The sequence below is a fragment of the Podarcis filfolensis genome, assembly GCF_964270895.1.
Source record: "Podarcis filfolensis genome assembly, chromosome: 11".
Lineage (NCBI taxonomy): Eukaryota > Metazoa > Chordata > Lepidosauria > Squamata > Lacertidae > Podarcis > Podarcis filfolensis.
In genome coordinates, this window is record NC_139613.1 from 41,617,993 (window position 1) to 41,637,150 (window position 19,158).

Consider the following 19,158-nt stretch of genomic DNA (forward strand, 5'->3'; position numbering starts at 1 on the left):
TCTTTCTTTTAATAAAGAATGACTACATAAGGTGTTTGAACTTTTAAATCCTCATTCCTGAGATAATCTTCAAAACACATCGCCAATTGCCAATGCAGATTACATAAACCTGGTACAGGAGCCTTGCAGTAATGTTTAGGGCTCATGAGATGGTGGGAACAGGGAAGTTATAGGATGGGGTAGGTAAGCGAATATATTTTTCCCCCTTTCCCACTAGCCTTGAAACCTTCATCAGCCAAGCAGGTGTTTATGAAGTGATGCTAACTGGTGAGGTAGATATGTCAGTCTGCATTTCTTAGCGCAGAAAATACACATCCAATGTGTAGAGATCTTTCCTATTCTAATTAATTCAAGAGGGTTCTGGAAGCTTCTCTTGGTGAAAGAAACAAGCAGAAGGTTCATGGTGTTTGGGCTATTCCTTCAGAGAAGCTGAGTACAGCTGGCTTAAACTGGCTCTCTTATCTCTTTCTGTCAAGGCCATGCCCACTATAAAAGTAGGGCCAGAAGGAGCCTGGGTTTCAGTTTCTTTTTCTATCTCTTTTCCTTCTGTACATAGTATGCTTAATGTTAAGGTTTGGACTTATTATAAGTTATTGTAAGTTTAAGTTAAGTCTGCTGCAACTGGATTTTTTTTGGACTGTGCCAGTTGTGAATGTACAGTGGTACCTCGTATTAAGAACTTAATTCGTTCTGGAGGTCCGTTCTTAACCTGAAACTGTTCTTAACCCGAGGTACCACTTTAGCTAATGGGGCCTCCCGCCACCATCCTGAAATAAAATTCTTAACCCGAGGTAGTATTTCTGGGTTAGCGGAGTCTGTAACCTGAAGCGTCTGTAACTCGAGGTACCATTGTATTGGATTTGTGACCATTTGCCTCTGTAGCAGTAAAGCTCTGCTGGATGAAATATAATTGCCCCTGGTCTATTTTTTGGGAATCCCGCAACACATTTAAGTTGTTACTCTGCTAACTATACGTTGGAATCTGCTCTGGATCAACACTGAGTAGAATTTCAATGACAGGATAAGCACCAGGGCAACAGTTCCTAATAAAGTAGAGGCTAGGTGATGAAATGTAAAAGTTTAAGCCACATAGGTCTCCACAAGGTCACTGGCCAATTTAATTTGAGGAAGATGAACTGACTAGGAGTATATTCACATTACCGTGGACTATGCTTTCAGTGCACTCGCACATGACGTTAGCCACAATCCATATTGATTCTCCCATTTCTTCACCAGCACTCCTGTTGGATGTGATTTTTTTCCTCCAACGAGCTTCAATCCAACTAGAAAACTGGATTTGAAGTTAGAGGTAATGTGAACATATCTTAACAGCCCCTGTGCATGTGCAGATGAGCACCCATGCACAGTGGCGAAGCTGCATGCTCTGGCACTGGGGGGCGGAGAGCAGGTGGGGGCGTGGCTGGTGCATGTCCTGGGGCTATGGTGCGCGTCCTGGGGGCGTGGCACGTCACCCCGTGGGGTGTGGCATGCATCCTGGGGGCGTGGCTCCCGGCATGGTGGGGGCGTGTGCGGTGCCTGTCCGGGGGCGGCTGAGATGGTACCCCCCTCCCTGATGGTGCGGGGGCGGTGTGCTCCCCCCGCCCTCTGTTCCTCCGCCAGTGCCCATGCACAGATGACAGCTTCATGAGTAGAACTTCTAAGGGGGTTACAGGATCGGGAAACCCAAAGCATCCTGTGCATCAGGTGAAGGCCTCCTCACCCCTTATCTGATGTGAGAACCCTGCAAATGCGGTTCGCAATAGGGGGTGACCATGCCGCATTTTAAGCTGCTAATGTGAACAAATGCTAAGCAGGAGTTAAACTCATCTCAAGTTATGCAAGATCCTTTTATCTTCAAGTCGGGATATGACCATTTTAAAGTTTAAAAAGGTTTCTGTTCGTGAAGGAGTGGCAGTCTATATACATCAGTACAGTGGTACCTCGGGTTACATACGCTTCAGGTTACAGACTCCGCTAACCCTGAAATATTACCTCGGGTTAAGAACTTTGCTTCAGGATGAGAACAGAAATCGTGCTCCGGGGGCACGGCGGCAGCGGGAGGCCCCATTCGCTAAAGTGGTGCTTCAGGTTAAGAACAGTTTCAGGTTAAGAACAGACCTCCGAAACGAATTAAGTACTTAACCCAAGGTACCACTGTAGTGCTTTAGAACTTGAGCTCCAAAAAGAAGAAAAAGAAAAAGAAAAAAAGGCCATCTGTCCCAGTATTACAACATCACCCCTTGTAAAACCTGGCAATAATTCTTGGCAAAGGGATATTGTTTAAATATTTGATTTTCCAGGAGGAATAACAAGCATTAGGGAACATTCAGAACTGTGGAAGGAACAGTGGTTTGCAGCAGGTAGCCACTCGGTTTTGCCATTTAGCATTTTAGTTTCTGGTTTGATTAATTATTTACTCATTTGTTTTATCTCTATGGCACTTCATATTCATGCGTATCCCCAAAGGGTTTACAACCAATCAGAAGCAACAGCATAAAACATACTGGAACATCATTGTTGCAGCACACACACACACACAAACAATCACAATTACAATGCCTGGGCCAATTAAAGCTGACCAAACAAGTCATATACTGTAATATTAATAAAGTGATGCAATGGGAGTTTATGCCTGTAAACATGACATGGTGAGAATTTCATTGAACATGCACGTGGCACAGAGACTAAAATTTAATATGCAAGGAAATCCATTTTGATCATGAAACACAAGCAGAAAGGGGTACCAGGAAATCACATGCATTAAATAAAGGCCATGGTAACCATCTGTTCATAATAATTGAATTGCTACTGAATATAAACTAAAAAGGAAGGGAAGAAATTGAGTATAATAGACAGCATTTCCAGTTTTCCATCAGAAATACAAACAGAATCTTCTCCAGATTTAATCCTTTTGTCTTTTATGTCTAAAGAGTATAAATCATTTGTTGTGCATATTTTTTATTAAATTTTCCGTTTTACAATTTGGAATATTCATTTAAACAACCTTAAAATGTCAACAACTTTCCTTCTTCTCTTTCCATGGTTCATTTTGCATATATAAATCCCTGCATATTTTACATAAACTAAACCATTCAGTAATCCATTATTGCATCCGTCAAAACTTGTTTACACTGTTGAATTTATCTTAATGCTTCAACGTTAAGAGTATAAGTCATTTTTCTTCCTCAAAGATTTTGCTTAAGACCAAGAACAAAAGCTGTGAAGAAGATACACTTCTTGACAGAAAGTCATCTGATGTAATTCCAGACTATTTGTATTAAAGTGGATTTTAGTGGAACGTTTAAATGTTACAAAACAAAATAAAGATATTTATTTAAATAATAATGTTATAATGCTGGAAGGCTATGTGAGTTTACTCACCTAACCTTTCTATACTTCTTACAGTATAATTAAGATTCTAACATACAAATTAGGGAGAATGTGATGAACCCTAAAATCCACGAAACATCATTGATGTGGCTCCACAATGAGATATGCGCAATTCTTTTTTTTTTTAATTTCTTTTTATTGAGTTCCTTACAGCAAAAACATAAAAACATTAAGAAACAAAACAAAGAAAAATACAAACGAAAAAAGAAAAAAAACGAGGACAACACACATAACAAATAAACAAACAAATCAACTCTAAAACACTAATTGACTTCCCTCCATCTCGGTTTGAGCTATACAAATACCATACCTCTCTGCAGTTTTATTTGGCCAAATCTGTACGTCGCGGGTTTTATATTTCACCTACTGTGATTTTAATATTTCCTAGATTTGCTTCAGTGTATGTTACAAATTTGTTCCAGTCATTCATAAACTTTCTACTTTTTTGATGTCTGATTTTCTGTGTCATCTTTGCTAATTCTATATACTCGAATAATTTAATTTGTCATTCTCTAACGGTTGGGATGTTAGGAGTTTTCCAGTTTTGCGCTAGCAGTATCCTGGCGGCTACCGTTGCGTACTGGAATAATGTTTGATCTTCTTTTTTAATCTCCTCTCCAATCATTCCCAAGAGAAAAGCTTCGGGTTTTTTGGGAAAGGTGTATTTCAATATTTTTTTAAATTTATCGTAAATAAGTCCCCAAAACCTTTTCACTTCTTCACAGGTCCACCACATGTGGTGAAAATTACCCTCTTTAGTTTTGCATTTCCAGCATGTTTTGTCTCCTGTCTTGTACATTTTTTCCAATTTCACAGGTGTGATGTACCATCGGTACATCATCTTTTCCATATTTTCTCGGAGTCCAACACATGCTGTAAATTTCATACCCTTGTTCCAGAGTTTCACCCAGCTGTCATACTCTAGATTATATCCAAGATCTATAGCCCATTTAATCATGACCTCCTTTATTTCTTCGTCCTTAGTCTCCCAATCTAACAGTTGGTTATACATTTTGGATAAAAGTTTGGAGTTACTTTCTAAAATTTCCACCTGGTATCTGGACTTTTTTACATATGCGCAATTCTTACCACATGGCTAATTCTGGTCACTAGCAGGCATAGTCCTATGCAAACTTACCTAAGATTGAATTCCACATAATTAAATGGAACTGACTTCTGAGTAGACACACATAGGATTTTGCTGCAAGCTGATATGTCAAAAGCTGACCCATATAATATCATTAATTACCTTAAAGCTCGGCTCATAGTCATAGTAAGATTCATAATCTCACTTTTCAAAGTAATATATGAATTGCACATTGGAGTCAATGGATAAAGCATGCCTGAGTTCTTGAAAATTATAATCTAGGTCATGGTACTATGAGCACAACTCTGCCCTCACTTTAGCATATTTTGAAATGCTTGGGGTCAAAAGTCTGTGGCGGGGGTGGTGGTGGGGAAACTAGAGTGCTTTAATATTTGATTGAGTTAAATAAGAACGGGCACTGCTCCACTGCAGCACTTTGCACTAATGTAGCTCTGGCATAAAGATGGACAGTTAAACAAGCCATATTTATTGGCTGCTGACACTATTTGAAGCTTCGGAGGAATATATAGGAAAGAGAGCATTACAGTGGTACCTCGGGTTAAGTACTTAATTCGTTCTGGAGGTCTGTACTTAACCTGAAACTGTTCTTAACCTGAAGCACCACTTTAGCTAATGGGGCCTCCTGCTGCTGCTGGACCACTGGAGCACAGTTCCTGTTCTCATCCTGAAGCAAAGTTCTTAACCTGAAGCACTATTTCTGGGTTAGCGGAGTCTAACCTGAAGCGTCTGTAACCTGAAGCGTATGTAACCCGAGGTACCACTGTAGTATCTTGATATGTGAATCTATGAGGAAGCGACTGATTACCCTTGCATACTGATATGTGTGTGGGGGGGTGTTAATAAAAAAGAATAGCAGCAGGCGTGCAGAGTTCTGCCCCCCCCATTGGGGGTGCCCCACACATGTGTGTGATACCTGACACGGCGAGCGCTTGACATTACAGGGCATGAAGGGGCCCGATGGAGCCCTTTGCGCCCTGCAAAAGGGCCCCCAGAATGTCCTCTCCCTAGAGGCTCAAGTGGCTACAACACTTTTGTCATTTGACACCGTGTGAAAACTCTTGTGTTCACCTTGGCTTTTTATAACTAATTAGGAGTTTTGACCCTGCCACAAGCTAGGAGTTTGGTTTGTGGCTCCTTGTGGCTCCATGTGGGATTTTATCTGCTTTTATAAATGGTACTAAATTCAGTTTAACTGCAACACTGTTCTACTATTTATTGTATTGCGACCTGCTGTGGAATCATATGGTGAAAGGTGAGCTAGAAATTGCCTTACGAGTATACTGAATATTATTTACTAGCAGTAAATATTACTATTATTAATAATTAAATATTATTTTTAAAATATAAATAAATAATTTATGGGACAAGCGTTTGACACCTAAAAAGCGGCTGTGTGTGTGTGTGTGTGTGTGTGTGTTTATAATGCAGAACATGCTAATTATCTCTTGTTTTATCTCCCCCGTTACTGAAAGTCTATACAACAATAGCTTTCCTAACCTTTCTATGGCAATTCAAAGCAAAATTATTAACTTTGACCATCCCTCCCTCTCTTGGGCTATTCCTTTCCATGTGCAGATGCATAATACCTGCCATTCACACCTGCTTGCCCACTGAGAGCAATCAAACAATACAAGCCAGCAGCTGTTTTATGACCCAGATAAATCAGATGGAGACACGCCGCTGTTCTGTGTCAAAGTAACCTTTTCGGATGTTGTCTTCCAACTTTTTCCTCTATGGAGACTGCTTCCATATGGCAAGGTCACTTCGCCCCCCCTCCCCGCCCCCGCATGTGGCCTTCTCCATATGCCCAGGTTACTTATGAAAAAGCTGGTGGGCAGTCAATGGCGAAAGCTTTCTTTTTTCTTGGCACAACCTTGACTCCTCTACAGTAATTTGTTTCTTTTCAGAGAGTTCTCCTTCTCTCCCATCCGAGAGAAAATAACACTCAGGAGTCACTCTTCTCCTTGCTAATCATATCACTTGTCTAAGGGAAGCTGCTGCTGTCACAAAAATCGTATTTGCAACATGGAATGGGTTTCTCACGGCTGGCAATTATCCAGGTTAAGTCATTCATTCTTGACAACTTCTGTTACTTGAATCACTCAGCCTGAAAAACACACACAAAAATTAAGTTATCTCCAAATATGTTTTAATTAAAATCCTTTGCATAAGATTTTTCCTAAATAGAGAAGGGAAAAAAGATATACAGCCCATTATGATGTGTGAAAATCATGCCATAGTTTATTTTGTTATGTGTACATGAGATTAAGAAACCAGTACATGAAGTTCCTTCTAGGTGTTTGTATGCATCAAAATATAACAGCCTGCAGTTTTCACACATCTTGTTGTATACATTTTTCTCTACATGGAAATTAATGCAGTGCAGTGTTGCATTAAACAGCCTTAATATTTATTCAATTCATGTTGGGGGAGAAAGTGTTTATACCTTAATAATGAATATTTTCTCTTTCCCAATGGTTTTACTGTTGGAACTAACATCTGTTATGTGAATGACGCCTAACAAGACACTCCTTTGCATGTTTACTCAGACGTAAGTCCCACTGTGTTCAGTGGGACTTATTCATTGTGAACATGTCTGAGGACGTGGTGCAACACAATGAAAGGATAGTCAAATTAATTATCAGTACACATATTGTGACAAAAACGGGAGCAAAATAATTCAGTGATAAAGATGAAAAACTTTGTACTAGACATGAAGTAGATGTGACTGATGCCAATCTTTTTGTACTTCTGTTTCGCCATTGCAATGGTTTTTGTAACATGCTTCCATAATCTGATTTTTTTTAAAAGAAAAAAATTTGATTATAGGACCGTGTGTTAGGACACAGTTGTGCAGAATGAGAGCCAAAAGTGTCATTTGAACAATCCAAACCACCCAGTTATATGCATATTCCATAGTACAGTGGTACCTCGGGTTACATACGCTCGAGGTTACAGACTCTGCTAACCCAGAAATAGTGCTTCAGGTTAAGAACTTTGCTTCAGGATGAGAACAGAAATCGTGCTCCAGCGGCGTGGCAGCAGCGGGAGCCCCCATTAGCTAAAGTGGTGCTTCAGGTTAAGAACAGTTTCAGGTTAAGAACGGACCTCCGGAACGAATTAAGTACTTAACCCGAGGTACCACTGTATATCTGTCAGTGCAGGAAAGCCCCATGCAGTGATGGTTTTGCCCCCTTCTCTCATAGGATATGAGCAGTAGCATCATTTCAGGACAAGGGAGCAAATATGCTTTAAACTTCTCTGGCATTGTCTTTGCTGCAGCCAACAGGCATAGGGAAATCACAAAAGTACCACCATTGATCAGAAAGCACTGCCCCATCACTAAGCCATGACTTGACAGGACAAAGGAATGGGCAACAGATGCTGGGAGGCAGTGTTATCACAGATATTCCACGCAGCTGTAGGGTGCCTCCTCATTCTTCCGGAAGCTGGTAGAGGAGAACACAACCTTTTCGATACAAAGTTGAAGTATGCAGGAGAAACAAGCCTATACTCTAGACATCAAAAGATGGGGGAAACTGTTCTGTTTGTCTGTGTCTATCCTTCTGTAGCTTTTGGAAAGTTTCCTGATGACAGACAAATCAAATTGTTGCAGGCTTTGGCAGTTTTTGCAACTATCTTCCACCAGTCATTTTGGTTTTGTACTCCCGCCCCCCTTTTATATATATAAAAAAGGGAGTGTGTTCCATTTCTGTAATGAAGGATGTAAAATCATGAGATTGTAGCATAAATATGATGAATGCTGTGGAATATCTGTCTGCCTGCGATCAAATAGAAGCTGAAGTTTGTTACTACCTTAAGAAATGAAACTGACTACACTAGTTTGATTACAGATCTGTTTCTCAGTTGTTACACATTTACAGCATTTATCACTGCCACCACCCTGGAAGTGGATCAAGTTTTGTTCCTTGCTTTCAGTCAAATGCAGATATACAGCTGATACAGATATAGATACACATATTCATATACAGAGAGACAGAGGGGCCTTGTACAGTCCTCATTATTTAATTAGGCTTTTAACCCCTAATTAAACATTTGGCTGGCAGTGAAAGGGAAAGTAGAAGGCTTTTTGGCAGTGGTGGCCTCCCTGTGAAACACCCCTCACCTTCAGATGGCAAGGAGATAAAGAACTACAAACTTTCAGAAGACATTTTTTCAAAAAGGGGAAAAGAGAGGACACAAATAATTACCGCCCAGTCAGTCTGACATCAATACCAGGGAAGATTCTGGAGCAGATCATTAAGCAAACAGTCTGTGAGCACCTAGAAAGGAATGCTGTGATCACCAATAGTCAGCATGGATTTCTGAAAAATAAGTCATGTCAGACTAACCTGATCTCGTTTTTTGACAGAATTACAAGCCTGGTAGATGAAGGGAACGCAGTGGATGTAGCCTACCTTGATTTCAGCAAGGCATTTGACAAGGTGTCCCATGATATTCTTGTAAAGAAGCTGGTAAAATGCGGTCTTGACTATGCTACCACTCAGTGGATTTGTAGCTGGCTGACTGACCGAACCCAAAGGGTGCTCATCAATGGTTCCTCTTCATCCTGGAGAAGAGTGACTAGTGGGGTGCCACAGGGTTTTGTCTTGGGCCCGGTCTTATTCAGCATTTTTATCAACGACTTGGATGATGGACTCAAGGGCATCCTGATCAAATTTGCATATGACACCAAACTGGGAAGGGTGTCTAACACCCCAGAGGACAGGATCACACTTCAAAATGACCTTGACAGATTAGAGAACTGGGCCAAAACAAACAAGATGAATTTTAACAGGGAGAAATGTAAAGTATTGCACTTGGGCAAAAAAAATGAGAGGCACAAATACAAGATGGGTGACACCTGGCTTAAGAGCAGTACATGTGAAAAGGATCTAGGAGTCTTGGTTGACCACAAACTTGACATGAGCCAACAGTGTGACGCGGCAGCTAAAAAAGCCAATGCAATTCTGGGCTGCATCAATAGGAGTATAGCATCTAGATCAAGGGAAGTAATAGTGCCACTGTATTCTGCTCTGGTCAGACCTCACCTGGAGTACTGTGTCCAGTTCTGGGCACCACAGTTCAAGAAGGACACTGACAAACTGGAACGTGTCCAGAGGAGGGCAACCAAAATGGTCAAAGGCCTGGAAGCGATGCCTTATGAGGAACGGCTAAGGGAGCTGGGCATGTTTAGCCTGGAGAAGAGGAGGTTAAGGGGTGATATGATAGCCATGTTCAAATATATAAAAGGATGTCACATAGAGGAGGGAGAAAGGTTGTTTTCTGCTGCTCCAGAGAAGTGGACATGGAGCAGTGGTTCCAAACTACAAGAAAGAAGATTCCACCTAAACATTAGGAAGAACTTCCTGACAGTAAGAGCTGTTTGACAGTGGAATTTGCTGCCAAGGAGTGTGGTGGAGTCTCCTTCTTTGGAGGTCTTTAAGCAGAGGCTTGACAACCAAATGTCAGGAGTGCTCTGATGGTGTTTCCTGCTTGGCAGGGGGTTGGACTCGATGGCCCTTGTGGTCTCTTCCAACTCTATGATTCTATGATTCTATGATTCTATGATTCTATGATCTGAAGGCAGCCCTGTATTGGGAAGTTTTTTAATGTTTGATGTGTCCATCTCCTTCTCCCTGCACCTGATTACATGTTTAATCAAGGATTTAAACCCTAATTAAACATCTAGTTGGCAGTGAAGAGGGGAGGAAGGAAGGAAGGAAGGAAGGAAGGAAGGAAGGAAGGACAAGAGAGAGTCTCTTCCTATGTCATCTCCCCCCCTCCACCAACCCTATCTTTAATTAGTGTTTAAAATCCTGATTAAACATGTGGTTGCCTGAGCCCCCTGCTTTTAGCAGCCCTGGACTGCTCTGGGTGGGCCCAACAAGAAGCAGACCTGGAGCTGCCTTGACCTGCTCTGGACAAATCCCAGGTTGACCCAAATTGCCTGGTTTGGATTAACAATGAGTTTTTAGACATGAAAACGTCTCCACATCATGGAATGCAAGAATATGATATGGTCGAAGAGATCCCAAACTCAGGTGTGTGAGAGGTTTTATGGGGCTTGGGGTGGGGCTGGCAGTTTTGCCAATTTTCTGCACAATCCAAATCTCAGCTCCACCCGAGTGGAGAAGTTTGTATGCAGCAGATCTTGGGCTGTGCCAGCTGAGCTGGGGTGAAGAAGAAGAAGAGGAGGAGGAGGGGGAGGAGGAGGAGGAGTTTGGATTTGATATCCCACTTTATCACTATCCTAAGGAGTCTCAAAGCAGCTAACATTCTCCTTTCCCTTCGTCCCCCACAACAAACAGGTGAGGTGAGTGAGGCTGAGAGACTTCAGAGAAGTGTGACTGGCCCAAGGTCACCCAGCAGCTGCATGTGGAGGAGCGGAGACGCGAACCTGGTTCACCAGATTACAAGTCCACCGCTCTTAACCACTACACCACACTTGCTCTCCAGTACTAAGCCAGTATAAATCCCCCATCCTGGCTCAGTTGGCATAAATCCCAGCCCTGACTCTAGCATAAGTTCTGCTGGCTTCCTATTGTTTGAATCGCTCTATTTGCCACATCTCTGGCTTTATCTGTAGGTGTGTGTGTGTGTGCGTTTGCTTATGCTCACTTTATGTTACTCACATTTACTATAGACCCGTTTTGTCCTTTGTCACAAAATCTACTAGGCTTTCTGCTGCTGATGTAGATTCAATAATCCACAGTAGGTATTTCTACTTGTGTAGTTCTACGGAACATCCCTCCACCCCCCGCTGGTGAAATATGATTCATTGGAGGATTGTGGAAGTGTGATTTAGAATACAGCGCTTACATCTATAGCCAGAGGCCCATATTCATAACATAATTTGCATGTGTAGACTTGACATTACCCTTCTGTTCGATGCTTACTCCGTTATTGTCTGAGAATTGTGCAGATGACCTCTGTTCATTTTTATAAATGACCACATCTGCCTGACCTGCACCTTTATTATTCCACCATGTGATTTTTTTTCCCAATTAAATATTATTAATTAGATGCTATTGTTCTGTATCTAGTTTTTTCAATATGTTAAAGATTCTGCAGAAAAGTGGGGAGGGGGGAGAGTAAAAGGAAGCAAGCCACCCAATAGGAATAGCTTTTCTTTTTTCGTGTGATTATATATTCACAGCCAAGTATATACATCTATATCTATATTGACCCATGTGAATTGCTAAGCAGCTGGCTCTCATTTTGTATGCAGCACCACACCCTTATGCACAATGATTGTCATATAGACTCCCTTGCCACAACGAATCGAAAGCCCAACTGGATCAGAATGTGCCACAGGGAGAGAGGGTCACAAAGTGAGGAAGGGATATAGATAAAGTGCCCCTTTTAAAGCTGTACTACCAAAATGATTAAGGTTTTAAATGACAATTTTAGTTTATATTTTAGTGATCAAGATTTAATATATATTTTTAACTGCCACTATATCTGAATTGTCTCTGTTATACCCAATTGCAATTCAATGTATTCCTGTTGTGTTTTATGATTTCCCTGATATTGTAAGTGAGCCGGAACTGGTCTGTGACCGTAATAATAAAATTCATTCATTCAAGCGCCCCTTTTCTCATTCCCTCCCCCCCCCCCGCATTGCCTCAGTTTTTCAAACAGCAAGTGTCTGCTTTCCTCATTTGCGGTACAGTGGTGCCTCAGGTTATGAACTTAATGCATTCCAGAAGTCAGTTCTTAATCCGAAGCGTTCTTAACCTGAGGCACGCATTCCCTACATAGGTGTCCGTGGCCCTGGAAGTGGATTATGTTCTTATCCCGGGGCAAAGTTTGCAACCCGGAGCACCTACCTCCGGGTTTGTGGAGTTCGTAATGCGAAGCGTTCATAAGTAGGATGGTTCATAATCCAAGGTACCACTGTAGTGGGCTTCTTGGCAAAATGTGCATATGTAGAAATAAGTGCATTTGTCAGCATTTCCATGTGAATTTTTCCCAATGCATGCAAATTTACAAAATAATTGCAAAAACAAATTTGCAAAAAACAAAAATAACATTTTTGTATGTTGTTTTCATTAAAATATCATTTTATTATAATAATAATATAATAATAATTTATTATTTATACCCCGTCCATCTGGCTGGGTTTCCCCAGCCACTTTGGGTGGCCTCCAACAAAATATTAAAATACAATGGTCTGTTAAACATTAAAAGCTTCCCTAAACAGGGCTGCCTTCAGATGTCTTATGCACACTTTACCCTAGTCTGTGCATTATTATTATTATTATTATTAGTAGTAGTAGTAGTAGTAGTAGTATTAACATATTTATTGGCTGGAGAACTGCACTGCAAAATTTGGAGAAGTGCAAATTTTGAGGGATGATTGTCAGGGACTGGTGGGGCTCTGATGAGTGAGTTGTGGAGGCAGGGGGTTGGGGGCTGTTGACACAGGAGAGCAGACCAATGATTTATGGGGTTTGGTGTCCGCGTGAGGCATGAGTCAGGGAGGGGGAAAGAAGACAGGTCAGAGCAGTCCAAGGCAGAGGAGCGAGTGCAGGACATGTCAGAAGCAGAGGAATAGGCTGTCCTGGCGAGGGACTACCTATGCTGTATGGCAAACAAATACTGAAACAGCATTTCAAAAGCTGTTCACAATGTGGCACAGTGGCGGCAAGTAGGGTAGGAAGCTATTCAAGGCAGAAAAATAAACTTTCCACTGGGCTAGGAAAAGCCTGGATACTCTTTAGAGCCTGGCAATAAATTTGCTGTCATTAGGCTAATGCTGAAATAGCTGGCTTGGAGAAGTATTTGATTTGCAGAAGTAAAGAAAAAATGAACTATGCCAATTTGGTTATATTTTGTGACATGTTTTAAAGATGATGCTCTCTTAATTATAAGGAGATAGACAGGAGAAGTGGGAGGCAAGTGTTTTGCTCAACAGTTTTGTACGTTCTGCTTTCCAGCCATGGTTTCTTTGATGTGCAGACAATTCAGAACATTTCCCCCGTATTGTTTGTAAGCCTACGCAGATTAGAGTAGACCTTTAATTATGGTGAGCTCCTTTGGGCATGGCTTATGATGGAAAAGTAAGGTAAAGGTAAAGGGACCCTGACCATTAGGTCCAGTCGTAACTGACTCTGGGGTTGTGGCGCTCATCTCGCTTTATTGGCCAAGGGAGCCGGCGTACAGCTTCCAGGTCATGTGGCCAGCATGACTAAGCTGCTTCTGGCGAACCAGAGCAGCACACGGAAACGCCGTTTACCTTCCCGCCAGAGCGGTACCTATTTATCTACTTGCACTTTGTCGTGCTTTTGAACTGCTAGGTTGGCAGGAGCAGGGACCGAGCAACGGGAGCTCACCCTGTCGCGGGGATTCGAACCGCCGACCTTCTGATCAGCAAGTCCTAGGCTCTGTGGTTTAACCCACAGCATCACCCGCGTCCCACAATGATGGAAAAGTAGTGCACAATAAACCGGTGTTGATGATAGGTTCACTTGTCAGACCCAATAGTAAAACAAGCCAACAAACAAAAATCCACTTGGGAGCTAAAAGACATAGATCCAAAATCTAGAAGTGCACTGATGTTCTTTCTTGGCTAGCAAAATTTTATTTGCAGGGTTTTGCAGAAGTTAGCAGGGTGTGTGATTTCAATCAGCCAAATGGCATGTGGGAAAGGTTAACTCCTCCCTCCCTTCCTCCTGCATTCACATTCTTTATTCTCTGACATCCTTTTGGGGGAGACACTATCTTGTCCTTTCCTTCAGTCATCCAAATGTCTTGGGTTGACCCTGTTCCTCCACAGCTGCTATCAACAGAACAAACATGCAGGAGATAATTTTCCTGGATCTCTCATGTCATTGAGCTGATGTGGTATAGCGGCCAGTGTGTTGGGCTAGGACCTACAAGATGTGGGTTCAAATCCCCCCCCCAAAAGTCATGAAGTTCACTAGGTGACCTTGGGCTACTAACCTACCTCAGAGCTTTGTTGCTGGAATCAAACAGGAGGGGGAGAACTATGCAGTGCTCTCTTTTTTCTTTTAAGAAGAAAAGATGTCAGTACTCACCATAAAGTTATTACAGTGAGTGTCACACTTTTAACATCTGAAAAAAGGTGTCAGTACTATGTACCCTTGAGTACCCCCAGGAAAAAAGCACTGGAACTATGCCACCTTGGAGGAAATGTGAGACATGGGTGTAATATTAAATGATAAAATAAATCATCTCCTTTGTCCTGAGAAGAAATAGGGGAAATGGAACGTATAATAATTAAAGGCAGGGAAGGGGATGGATCAAAAAGGGGAAAGGAGCAGAGTCAAATTCTGAAACAATAACCAGAAATAAGTGTGCCCAAAGCCAGATTTTCCAACTTGCCAAGTATTCTTAAGTGGTGAGGGACCTTGCTGCCTTCCCCACAAATTATTTCTGGATAATCACAGGGACATTAAATAAATGGAAGGGGAAGTTGCACATGCACACACAAGGTTTCTGAAACTACAGCGTTCTTTGAATCATTACCTATACAAAATTTTGACTACTGTGGAGTGTAGACTACCAATTTTGTATGCTCCTACAAAATTACACACCTAATCTCTTATGCATGTAGAAAAAGTTAGCTTTTATAGTATTGGATCCAGTACCTTATCAGGACCATTTCATGCAAAGCATTTACCCGTGTTCATTTCATCATTTTACAACCTTTTATTTTGATTTGGGTAGCAATTCTCCGATTAGATAAAATAGAAATTGGCAGTGGCGTAGCGTGGGGGGTGCAGGGGGGGCCGGCCGCACCGGGTGCAACATCTGGGGGTTAGGGTTAGGGGGCGCAAATCCACGGGTTAGGGGTGCAAATTACTTGCCTTGCCCCGGGTTCTGACAACCCACGCTACGCCACTGGAAATTGGATCTTGAAAATATACTCGCACAAATCTGTTTAAGACTTGAATAATTTATCCAGTTGAAATCTACGCAGGATTGGATTTGCGGTGGTGGTGATTATTGTATTTGAAATGCAGTACAGGGTTGAACTGATTCTTTTTTTAAAGATACATAGTGCAGTTGTAGCTTTATTAAGCAAAATGTTTCTTTTCCTTCTGATTGTGCTGCAGCTGCTTTGTGAAACATAGAGCAAAGACAAATGTGACATTTTGGAACAGTGGAGCAACTCTGGAAACTCCTTTACTACATTTGATCCACATTTCCCTTCCGTTGTTGAACTCGAACAAAAGAGGTTCTGCAAATCTTCTGCAGAAACCAGCTATGCATGGTGCTCATTGGCTGGCTACTCAAACTTCTCTGGTTACTCAAACTTTGGAGCAGTCTTGCACTTAAAAAAAAAGTGTATAAAATATTAATAACGAATGAGCACAGAAATGCATCACGTGGTGCTTTTAAAAATAAAAATGTATACAGCCTGACTGAAGGATGGAGAGGGGGAAATGATGGACAGCCGAGTTGCCATTTTATTTAGCATTATGCATGCATGCATGCATTGTGGTTGCGTACTGTTTTGCAAATGGTTCACGCAGACCAGGGGTCAGCAAACCTTTTCAGCAGAGGGCCAGTCCACTGTCCCTCAGACCTTGGGGTGGGTGGACGGACTATATTTTGAAGAAAAAATAAATGAACGAATTCCTGTGCCCCACAAATAACCCAGAGATGCGTTTTAAATAAAAGGACACATTCTGCTCATGTAAAAACACCAGGCAAGACCCACAAATAACCCAGAGATGCATTTTAAATAAAAGCACACATTCTACTCATGTAAAAACACGCTGATTCCCGGACCATCCTTGGGCCGGATTTAGAAGGCGATTGGGCCGGATCCAGCCCCCGGGCCTTAGTTGGCCTACCCATGATGTAGACCTTGCATGTACCATAGTTCCCAAATCCATTCCCCTTTTAAATCTGGCACCACCTCACTCCACTCCCTGCTCACCCTTCTCAGAGAATCTGAAAAAAAAAAGTGAACAAAGAGACAGTTATGTCCCATGGAAACATTTGAGGCAAGAATTTTGTCTGTCAAACAATGCCCGGAAGAAGGAAGGGTTGCTGATGGGAATGGAAGAAAGTTCAGCCATAATAACAGGATTCTTCTCAACTGTAATTCTGACAGTATCTTGAGCGGCCCCAGAATTATTGGCTCTTTCATCTTTATTGAAAGGACCGTTACTCAGAGACCCTTTTTTCTTTCTCGTTTTGTGTCTTCCACATCTGCCTTGTGCTACAACTTCCTTTAAAATGTTCTGAGTATGCTGCTGGGTCAGGTCTACTTGACATTAATTGCATTTTCTATTATTTTAACTTCCCTTCCTTCTCTAGAATATATACTACAAATATATTAATTAGAAATGGATGCTCTTCATTCAGTGAAGATGTGCTCAGGATAGATGCAAATTCATACATCACTTTCCCTCACTTCTTAACACGTAGATAAGAAGTTTGTGTGAACACACAAATGGCAACTGGAAGGTCTTGCTAAAATACTTTTCAAAGTAACACATTTTGCATTAGGGAAATGGTGGATGCGTCTGGTTTTTTTAAATTAATGTTCAAAGAGTTCTACCGAACAACACTTCTAGAACTGCAGTATAAATATTCCATATAAGAAAACACATCACCTAATTCTGTCGTTGTTGGTTTTTGTTTTTTTTTTAAAAAGGAAGTGGGGATGTATGAAAAGTTGAATACAGTACTGAAAAGAGCAAAGAAATTTTCAAGACTGACAGCTGAAGATTGCATTTTCCAATGTGCCAAAGTCATTCCAGCAGTGAAATAACAACTCTCCCGTGGAACAGAAAAGGCTACAAATGAAACAGTTTTCTGTTCTGCAGGAGTGTTACAATGTCGCTAGCACTGGATTTTATTTATTTGTTTATTCTTCACGATTCCCTAGTACTGCACTGTAGTTAAATATCCCTGGGCAATGGGAATGGAATAATGAACAGAATTACTTTGTGTAGGTGTTACATTGCTGAGGAATATAGCCAAAATAAATTCCAAGCAAGTACTTGATCAAAACTGAAAATCAAAACTGTACAGTGAAAAATCATAACTTATTTTAATTTCCAAGAATTAAATTTCAAATTTTAAAGCAAGCTCAGTTTTCAGAGAAATAACGTTTTATAGAATAGAATAGAATAGAATAGAATATATTCTACATATCTGAACGTAACTTTATATTCTGTTTTTTTCAGGGGTGCAACATCTATTGTCTACAGATGCAGGCAGAAAGGAACACAAAAGCCATTTGCTGTCAAAATCTTGAAGAAAACTGTAAGTTTCATTCCACCACCACCACCACCACCCCTTCTCAAATTTTTCTTACAGAGGTTTTCTTCAGAGGATCCATTGCAAATGCGTTTAGGCTTTAATTGCACAGTCTGACCAATGAGGACGTTCCAGCTTTGTTCGATTTAAATTCATGATGTGCACACCAGCAGCCTTCGGAGGAAATTATTCCCGAAGACATGCTATGCATTTACTCGTCTTTTTATATATCAGTATTCTATCTGCATATTGTAAAATGTTTAGTAGAAAATGTACATTTAGAAAACACCAAGTGCGTGAATTCCTGATGAGAACAAAGCAGCAGGAAGCCATGGAAAGGACATAAAAAATTATAAGAGGTTCTGCAAACTAACCCATATATCTTGTATGACTTCCTAATCTGAACTCAGCCTTCTATGGAAAGCAGAATCTTCTGCACAGGCATGAGGGTGTGGGAAGAAGAAAGAGATTATCACCCCAAGACTACATGCCAGAAAGAACACAACAGTTCTTGTTTTTGCAAAGGAAGCAACCTTACCTTTTGTTTCATGCTGCAGTTGTACCTGAGCAATAGTTCTGACTCAGGGGGTGGCCAACCCTCAATGCAGCCCTCAGGATAGGGATGGGGGGGGGGAGAGAGAGAGGTTTAAAACAAGAGTAAAACTGCTTATGTGTTCCTAGAGAATTGCTAATTTCTACTGTAAGTAGGTTAATGGCAGGTGCTGCTTCAACTTTGCTAGCATGCCGTACTTTGAGAACTCTGCATTGTGGCATGTTCTCTGAGTGCTGAAGGTTTCATGGTATTATAAAAATAGCATTAGGATTAAAAAATTCAGAAGAAGTACAGTCAGGAGATTCATCCAAGAGCTGGTTATTACATAAGCACCTGCAACTCTCTCAAAAGAGTTGCTATTATTTGAGCATCGTATTTAGCTTTGAGGCTGAAATTCATATAAGTTATGGATTTTTCAAATTAGTAAGCAGAATGGTGGGGTGAGGGGGAGAGAATTTGGAAACAGGAGTGCGGGGGACAGTCTAGATGCATTTCCTTGACAACAACAGCTTTATGATCCAGCCATATTCAGTGGCGGAGCTTCATGCTCCGGCACTGGGGGCGGGGCGTGCATCCTGGGGGTGGGGCATGCCACCCACAGGGGCGTGGTGTGCGTTCTGGGGGTGTGGTGTGCTGCCTGCAGGGGCAGGGCACCCAGCACGGGCGGGGGGGGCAGCCGTGATGGAACTCCACCGGGATCACGCTGCCGGGGGCAATGCGCCCCCCCGCCCCCTCTTCCTCCGCCAGTGGCCATATTGACAGTGAAAACCTTTTCAGGTTTCAGTGGTTAAGTGAGGGGAGGCATTCAGTAGAGAGGAATGATATTTGTATCAATGGAGATCCAAGTCACTTCTGCAAAGGG

At 41.7% G+C, this 19,158-nt stretch overlaps 1 protein-coding gene across 2 annotated transcripts in view; it reads left to right on the forward strand.

Annotated features, from left to right (window-relative positions):
* CAMK4 (calcium/calmodulin dependent protein kinase IV) overlaps positions 1–19,158 on the forward strand; it is an 87,064-nt gene that overhangs the window by 20,050 nt on the left and 47,856 nt on the right. For both annotated transcript variants that reach the window (XM_083577035.1, XM_083577034.1), the window contains exon 3: positions 17,671–17,749. In XM_083577035.1, the coding sequence (XP_083433161.1) occupies positions 17,671–17,749 (79 nt within the window). The remainder of the gene's footprint in view (positions 1–17,670; positions 17,750–19,158) is intronic.